This window comes from Trachemys scripta, chromosome 20 (genome assembly GCF_013100865.1).
Source record: "Trachemys scripta elegans isolate TJP31775 chromosome 20, CAS_Tse_1.0, whole genome shotgun sequence".
Taxonomy (NCBI): Eukaryota; Metazoa; Chordata; order Testudines; family Emydidae; genus Trachemys; species Trachemys scripta.
This window is the reverse complement of record NC_048317.1, coordinates 1,374,415-1,383,590: the sequence shown is the minus strand read 5'-3', so window position 1 is coordinate 1,383,590 and position 9,176 is coordinate 1,374,415. Positions and strand designations below refer to the sequence as shown.

Here is a 9,176-nt window from a genome sequence, read left to right as displayed (position 1 = left end):
TCCATAACTTCAGAGTGTCAAAGTTGCTGTTATGCATTGAAAACGGCTCCCTGATTAATGAGCTCTCAACAATCCTGGTCAAATTCCAACTCCATTATATTCTGTCTCCCTACAGTTTCAATTAGACAAGACAGCCTTCACTTCCTGTCCTAAACTATGATGTGCAGGTTACATTCCAGGGGTGAGAGAAGTAAACCCTCTATACCCCGTAACTATCTCCCAGAGCTGCTGTGAGGCTCAGTTAATTTAATTTGAGTAGAATTTTCAAAAGTTTGCATTGGCCTAATTCTGCTCCCGCTGGGGTGTCTGGTGAAACTCCCATGGGCTGCAGTGGGAGAAGTGTGAGGCCAAGGCCAAGCACTTCTGAAGATCCCACGTCAGTGCAGATTCAGCTCATCCCCACGATACGCAGGTATAGCCAGGCTCTAGGCAGTCTCTGGGATCTCAAGGTGTGACACCACATTGGACAGAGGCAAATATCACTAATAGCAGGGTCACATTCCAGAGTCAGGGGGAGCTGATTCACAAAACTCCTTACAGGAAGCGGACACCCAATCCCACTCATTGGAATGGAAATGTGGCACCCAGCTTTAAAAATCTCAGCCTAACTGTCCATCCACAGCAATTCAGCAGTCTCAGCTGAAAAGGACAAAGGATGATAACAGCCTGCACCACACACACCACAAACCCCTGCTCGTGACTGGCTGAGAGCACATGGCAAGTTCACACTGGCTTGTGCCAGGTCTCCAGCTCCATTCCTCCTTTACGAAGCTGCGCTTCAGAAACTCGTGGTCCAAGTGGAGGTTTCCGGACTCAGAGCTACATGTAGTGATGCATGCAGTACACAGGCTGTCTGGCTCTGGGAACATCCTGATCTATTGTCGCCTGAGATTTCTGGTGACCAAGGCAGATACCTCAACCTCCATCTCAACGGAAGTCAATTTCTGAGCATTGTCTTTGCCAGCGGCATGGCATGTGTGCTGAGAATGAGCCCACAAAGCTGTTCTTCATTAGGTGGGGCTGCCAGCTCTCTCAGATTCCATCCCTCAAAAACCATGTTGCTAAATGACATTTCAAGAACTGATCATCAGCATTTGCAGTGGGACTGGCATGTTTTCCATTAGCCTCTTCCCTCTTCCTGTAAGATCTGGCTCCTAAACTCCCGGGATTTCATGTTTTGCTTTGTCTTCACTGATGCTGCTTCAGAACTGGGGAATGAAGGTCACTGACGGATGCAGCACTGATGGAATGGGTCTAGATGAGCCTGTCCTACCCACATATGACACATGGGGGGAGGGGGGTGCATTTCCTGGACAAGCAGCTCAGAGGAGAGTGGCTTCTAAACCTTAGAAACCCTGGTCTTTATTTGTGGACAGTTACCCAGAATAGCCTGACTTCCTAGCTGCTATCCTTCCTCAGGTGGGATAGTACGTTACTCTGCAAATATTCCTATTGATCTGAGGCTGCCCCACTGCATCGTGTAAGGACAGCAGCATTTGGCCTACAGCCTTTGCTTTAGCAATCAAATTGTCCTGCCCCTTAGAAAAACCATCGACAAACTCAAGTACCTCACCTCTGACTGGCATTTGTTTTGCTCCAGTGTTGTGGCATGACTGGTGCAGGGCTGGGGGCTGGGGAAAGATGAGGCTCCCTGGCTGTAGATATCACGCTGCACATTATCTGCATATAGCAACTCTTTGGCCAAGAAAGTTTTATTAACGCTGGCTGGGTGCATGTTATTAAAACTAAGAAGGTGTTTATGGGTGGCAGTCATGGGATGTGAAAGCCATCACACAGCAGGCCGAAGAAAGCCCATTATACATGTAAGCTTGATGCCAATATGCTGATGGGATGTGTCAGCATCAGCTGCTTGTATTACCAGCCGTTCGCGTCCTTCTGCACACACGCCAGCTGTGTATGAAGATGGAGCTTAGAAGCTGCATCTCTTCTCCTGGCTGGTTCGGTCAGGTGTACAAAATGGAGGGACGAGGGACTAAGTTGCCGCATATACTCTGAAGCAAGGTGTGATCATCCTGACACCTCTGAGAACTGACTTGGGTTTCCCCACCACTTCCCAAACGCATTTTACAGAACAACGCGCTATGTCCTGGCAGCACAAGGCCTGTGCAGGTGTACGGTGATATGACCACAGACACCTGGATTATCTCTTGGAATCTTTAATTTCTACGTGGGCAAGGGGACTTCAGTTTGAGATCCCCTCCAAAGGCCAGCACTTCGGAGGATGCATCGACCCATCACAGGGAACACCACCAGCACTTGCTACTGAAGCTCTAACGCTAGAGAGAGCCACAGGTGCAGCTGTAACACTCGGACACCAGAACCCCACAAGCCCACAGAACAGCCGCAGTCCTCCCCTTTCACCTTCCACAGCTCCCCCCTCAAGCCCAGGAGAAGCTGGCATGATTTCAGGGGAACCTGGATGAGGTGAATCCCAGGTAGCAGCCAATGGCTCATAATTCTTAACCAGTGACTCCGTCATTGGGTGGGACACAAATGGTCGCAAACCAACCAGAGATAAAGCCAGGTGCTGGGAGTGGAATGGAGGGGGGGAGAGAAGGTGAGATGAAAAGAAACTCAAGATGTTGTCCCGCAGTGAGGTACTCAGGGAAACATTCATCAGCCTCATTAATGGGCTGCCACTGGGCTGCAGCCCTGTCTGTAGAGAAGCACTAAATAGCGAGGAGCCATTGATACAGGCCACGGAAGTGAGTGAGTGGTGGGTTTTGGTTAGTGGTGGGCATGCTGTCAGAAAAGAGCCTGGCTCTAGGGAAAAGAGTGCTTCACCTGCAGGGTGGAGCATTCCTCCAACAGACAGTTCTGTGACCCTCCCGAAGCCATGCTCTCCAAGGCTAAGCTCCCAAACTAACATCTTCACCACATCATCTGCTTTATCTTAAAACCCTGCCGGAGGAGGAAGAGGTCTTATTGCACTTCCCTTAGAGGGAGATGACCCACTGCAAAGCTCTGGGATATTTGCACCTTGACTCATTGCACGGTCACATTCCTGTGTGAAGTTTTTGCAGGGAATCCACAGAATCCACATGCACATGGAATTCAAGCAGGGGTGAGCCCACCCTTTAGCCAATCTGCCATTAATGCACACGGAGGGGAGCATTACTGTAATAAATGCCCCTTGACAGGGACAGAGGCCACCAACCCTGGAAGTCAGAGTCCATCTCTTGAAGGAAGACAGGGCCTCTTGGGTGAAATCTCTAAACCAAGCATGTGAGAAGGTAGAATCAGGAGTCTTATCTCCCTCCAAGCTGCTTCCCCTGGCACAGAGGGGGAAAGCGTCATGGTCTTCACCAGAAAGCCAGCCAGGCATCTCTCACCAATTGCAATAGGCCAAAAACAACAAGCATTGTAACTCACAAGGCTGCTACTGCACAAGCAGGACTGCTGGCCTCTCCTGTGCCAGTGCAGAAGTTGCCGTGGGACCTCCCTTAGTCCAGCTCAGGGGATGCAGGGTGCTGCATGCCCAATCGAAACCCCTGCTCTTGCTGGGCACAAATGCCTTCTTGTTATGTGAGAGATGCATTGACCACCTTTGCCTTAACTCTTAATCACACATGCTGCAGGGATGGGGACCAGTTCGATGGAGCCAGTATGGGAGCACTGCCCCCTAGCTAGACACCCCCTTTGACTGCTGAGAGAACATGTACACTGCATCTGTACCCAAGGGGGCCCCTTGCATCTAACGTGGGCTCTATATTAGCAGAGGAGGGACCAGGCTGGGCAGACCTGAGACACAGCAAAGGCAGGGAGGCCGCTCTTTTTATCTTCCATTCCAATTAAAAGTGCAGATAAAATAAAAATTCATAAGGCCAACGCTGTCAGCAGATGGGAGGCATTTGTGCTCCCAGAAGCACACAGCTGATAATATGCTCCCCTCCGTAGGTAGGTCTAGCAGTGCCCTCACGTGGCCAAATGGCTCCTTGGGCTTGAGTCATTTTGTTCTAAAAGCAAAGCACAAAGAGGCGTTTCTCTCCCTTTAGCAGGTATAATTCCTGTTAACTTCACAGTGTCTGGGCCCAGGAAACAAGGAGCTACATCTCTCACTGAATAAGTCTTTATAAGCGAAATCCATCTGGTGTCAGTGACTGTGCTAGTTTGGGTCATTGCTGATCGCCCCAGGCAACGTGGCCAGAGGACAGGTGCATATCCGACGTGGTACGTTTACAGCTGTCAGCAGCCTTCGATACCATTGAGCATGATGTTTGGTTAGTGACTGACAGGCTCATGGGAGGGGAGGTGGTTTGTCAGGCAGCAAGTGGAGGTGGGTTGGGATGAGCTACAGATTAAGGCTTAAGAGTTCGGAGTCTATTCTGGCATCTGAGTGTCTTCCCACCAGTAAGTGATGAGGACCAAGCATTCACATTTTGGGGAGAACACCGCCTTCTTCATACATCTCTCAGCAATGCTTTCAGTGGTGCTTAAGGCACCCACCCTTGTTCTCTAGGCTGCAGAGAAACATAGGGAACAAGTCTCTCAGTATCCTGTGCCATGTGCTTTTAGAAAGGTGTAGAATTAAGTCTTCCATTCCCTATTCAGCACATGCCTGCCCCAAGCAACAGGGTGGGTACTTTTAGCCTGGAGGACATCGGTCTACATACTGCTTTCAAAATCTCCATCAAATCAACCCCCCCAGAAGGAAAAGGGAGAGCTATATAGCAAAGGGCAGCACTTTGTTACCAGCACCTTCCTGGTGGGGACTGGAGAGGTTGTAAGCGATGCCACAATAGTTAACTTTCTCCCTTTTACATAGGAAAAGGAAGGAATGGCTTTGCACTGGCACCACCCCCTGCAAAACTACTTAATTAGCAAAAGAATGGCAATACCACCCCCTTGTGGAGGAAGATGAAAATGTTAAACTTTTACAATAGGATGCTTGGCCATTTTATTTTCGCCACTGGTGCACGTAGCATGGACAAGCCCTCACCTGCCACCTCTAGGACAGAGGTCAAATCCATCTTAAGTGAAATGACTTTGGTGTTCTCAGTAAAGACTACATTCCAAAACCATCAGACTACAGCTAAATGGATTTACACTGCCCACAGCTCCTGCTAACATTGGTGGCAGACCCAGAAGCACAGCAAACTGGATAATCTCTACCCTGCAGAAGCCCAAGGTTCTACACGTAAGGTGCCTGCACCCCACCAAAGGCAAATGTTAAAATCAGGGGGAGCTCGCTCAGAGCAGCACTGACAGGAAGCTTGTCTTACAGCTGCCTGGCTGGGGTATAAAACCAATTTGAATTGCTTATCACTGTCTGCCCTGTAATAGAGAAGTATCTTACTTTTAAATATTAATCACTTTACCTCATGGGACAGAGAGCAGCAGTAAAATGCCAGCCCTTGCTAGAGAAGTGAGCTAGAATTCTTTACTTAAGGACTTGTATCTATTATCTGTTCTACTTGCAGCCAGCAGTTTGAAATCTAGTAAATTCAGAAATTATTAATTGTAGTTTCCGCAACTACAGCGGCACCCGCCAGTATTTCAGCTTCATAATCACCTTTTGAAAACAGGTTTTTCTTTGGCCTTGCTGGGTGAAGGCCCCACCCAAGTAGAAAAGGAAACAATGAAACTGAACAGATGGATTGCTTCTTTTTTTGCATTTGTCAGCAATCAGAAGTTTCTCTTTAGACTTCATGCTGTAGCAATCTTTAGTGTTACATGTAATGACAGTAGGTAAGTATCACACAAGGAATATTTTTAAGTGGAGGTTTTTGCTCCAACATTTATTTAGCTACCTGGGGAATAACTGCAGTGTGCAATTAACCACAAATACTCAGACACATTTTTTATTAAAAAAATATATTTCCTTTAGCATACAAAAAGTCCACAAGTGCTGCTGCTGGCAGCTCTCCCCGAGCTAAAGAAGAAAGTCCACATCTGTCATTTTCCACTTAACTTCAGTTAAGCCCAGCCACTGTTTCAGCTGCTCCATCAAGTCCACTTTCATAAGCCAAGGAAGCAGCAGGGCCACTCACACTGGGTGCCAGGCTTGTTTGACTTTTAACAGACCACTTAGCTCATAGCAGAGAGCCAGGGAAACCCCTGCACTGGGCTAGCTCATTCAGCAAATCCAGCTTCTTCATGGGTATCCTGAACAGGTATTATCCTGGGCACCCAAAACTAATCATTCCATACAAATCCTCTGATGTTTTCTCTCTGCAAGCTGGTTAGCAATAGAGCCCCTCACAGAGTGTCCAGAAAGGAGACCTTCAGAAGAGTGTCTAAGTTGGGAGGAAAGAAAAGAAGCCATTAATGTTGCGCTAAGTGTTATTTTGTCATCACACACACAGAACTTCCTCGCTTATTACCAAGGACCAACGGTGAGTAACCCACCACCAACACAATATCTTAGGAGAACTGGTCAATGGGATACTGAACCTTTTGCCTCTATTCAAAGGCCCCAGGTTTGCAGTGACCAAGTTGTTACCACACAGTGATTGTTCGGTGGGTCTCAGTCCAGCTCCCAGAGGATAGATGTCCATAGAACAAATGGTATCCTGAAATACCAGTACTAGGTGATAGACATTGTTGTGGCTGCATGGACTCACAGGGCTGGGAGGGACCTCGAGCGGTCTCTAGTCCAGGCCCCTGCACTCATGGCAGGACTAAGTATTATCTAGACCATCCCTGACAGGTGTTTGTCCAACCTGCTCTTAAAAATCCCCGATGGAGATTCCACAACTTCCCTAGGCAATTTATTCCAGCGCTTAGCCACCCTGACAGTTGGGAAGTTTTTCCTAATGTCCAAACTAAACCTCCCTTGCTGCAGTTTAAGCCCATTGCTTCTTGTCCTGTCCTCAGAGGTGAAGAAAAACAATTTTTTTCCCTCCTCCTTGTAAAAATCTTTTACGTACTTGAAAACTGTCTTCTCTTTTCCAGACTAAACAAACTCAGTACAGTATAGGTTCAGGTGATAAACAGTGGCCTTCAGTCTCCAGGGCCACCACACCAGCCCCTTTCAATAGCACTAAGCTCACATTAAGATGTTTAAGAGTTGTTATGAAAATACCTTGAACCGTGTTTCGGCTATTGTGCTCCAAAATCCTCTCCCAGGACTGCGGCAGGGTTTGCATGTCTGGCAAGTTCTCATATCGGATTTGGAGGAGGAGGAGTTTACTCTCCAGGTATCTTTCTGGAAGGTAAGGATTGAAACGTGGGGCCAGTGGGAGGTCGGGGAGAGAAGGAAACATAAGCAAGCTGACTTCTTAGGAAATTATGAGCTCAAAAGAGAGAGTAGTGCCCCATTGTAGCCCTGCAGTCCAACTCCCCCTCCCACCAGGACATGCTGAGAGAGCGTGAATTGTTGTTCCTTGTCAAAGCACACTAACGATAGTCACCCCAAGTCTCTAAGCTTCTTTGCCCTCTATGGACTGTATTTTCTAAATTCTTTGGGAAATTCACTTATTAAAAATTTCCCCTATTAGTCTCATTTCCCTTGGCCAAACAGCAGGGCCAGGAGACTGACTCCTGAAGGTGGGGGCAGGAGCAATTTGACAGAGCTGTCCATCCAGATCCTTGGTGAGGTTTTATTGTGACCTTACTGGTCACCAGCTGATGACAACTCACAAATAAAGAAAGGTCAATCCAGTTCTGTTGACATGAATCAAGACAACAACCTCCTTGACCCTGTTTGAGCTACAAACTTTTAGCTCTTCTAGTGAAGGATACACATGTCGGTAATATCTCTCAATATCATGCAGCCATTCCAACATGTCAGCCAGCGAGGGGATAAGAGCAGTACGCTGCACCAAAACCTCAAAACCAAGCACATCCGCATGCTGCTCATAGAGTTGGAAAACAGTGCCCACGTAGCCACTAACTACATCCCGCACTTTCTGCAAGTCAGCTCTGCGAAAACAGAGAGTAATACTCAAGGCTGTGTTTTCCAAAGGGTGGCCTCATTTACTTTGTACCCCAAAATGAATTACATGGACAAGTCTAAGTACTTGCTTTAAAAAAAAAAAAAAAAAAAAAGTGCTTCACTCTGCAGTGACAGTTTGGTAAGTTGAACAATATGCAGTTCATGTAACCTGAACTGGAACTAGGGAACTCATGCGAGGAAAAGGCAAACCTATGTGGCTACGTAACTGATCACATAGAGCATGCTTCTGAAAGCGTGAACAAATTACATAATTTAAAGAGACATTGTAACTTGAAATCTAATGAGTACTATTAACTTCTCTAAACTATTAAATATTACACATGGCTGAGACCCCTGATAATTCTTGTGGTTTTACAATTACATATTTCTCCTTTTTTAAAATGCTCATCCCACACAAACTTCCAAGATTCTGTGAGAAAGACTGACACAAAACGAGGACAAAGGGTGAAAATGAATATTTAACAATACTCGGCCAGGTTCTTAGCTATTGTAAATCAACAAAGGTCCAACAGAACTCAATGGGGCTACACTGATTGACGCCAGCTGAGAATCTGGCCCACCATGTAAAGTCAAAGTAACCAAACTGAAAGGCAGGGGAAATTTTTTTTGCTCATCACTTTCAGTTGTTATGATTTTACTTATTGTTAGAACAAGAGGTACAACATTTCCAGAAAGAAATGTGATGTTTAGGTTAACATTATCACCTCTCCTTCAGATGTGAATTCTGCAAACAGGCCAGAAGGGGAATCCCACCTCTCTCAGCACATTTGCCAAAGCTTTCCTAATGCTCACAACTTTCAGGGTCTTGACACAACAGCCTCTTACACTTTGCCCCCCAGTTCCTCCAGCAGGGTCTCTGCTGCACAGCGCTGCTTGTACTTTAACTGCTCTTCCAGATCCGGGAAGTCTCGCAGTGGTGTATGTGCAAATGTGACCTTCTGGCAGGCCTGCATCTGCTCCGCCAGATTGCTGAGGGAGCTCAGGAGAGGCTTACAGTCGGTCAGCGCCGTCTGCCAAGCCTCTTGCTGCTGCTGTATGGCCTGGAAGCACTTTTGCAGGGACTGATGAAGGACCAGGATGGCTGAGCTCTCTGACATCCTCTTATAGGCAGACCTGGAGCTGCAGGAAGAGAGAGGCTCTGGTGATGGGAACCACACAGAAACCTGCAATAAGCACACACAGGTACAGAGACCCTAGGGCTGAGGTCCCCGCCCCTGGGGGGGAGTGTCTCCATGGGGGGCCCCTGGGGGGGAGGGAG

General features: G+C 47.5%; 2 protein-coding genes across 2 annotated transcripts in view; one reads left to right on the top strand and one right to left on the bottom strand.

Annotated features, from left to right (window-relative positions):
• Positions 1 to 5,793: 5,793 nt before the first annotated feature.
• Positions 5,794 to 9,037, bottom strand: C20H1orf109 (chromosome 20 C1orf109 homolog; the record flags this gene model as incomplete). Its single annotated transcript, XM_034754209.1, is given in 4 exon segments — positions 5,794 to 6,257; positions 7,046 to 7,164; positions 7,705 to 7,884; positions 8,744 to 9,037. Coding segments are annotated over 4 exon segments (609 nt in total). The 3' UTR covers positions 5,794 to 6,219.
• Positions 9,026 to 9,176, top strand: part of CDCA8 (cell division cycle associated 8) — a 14,514-nt gene continuing 14,363 nt past the window's right edge. The window contains exon 1 of the mRNA XM_034754208.1: positions 9,026 to 9,100. Coding sequence (XP_034610099.1) covers positions 9,063 to 9,100 — 38 coding nt within the window. The 5' untranslated portion in view covers positions 9,026 to 9,062. The remainder of the gene's footprint in view (positions 9,101 to 9,176) is intronic.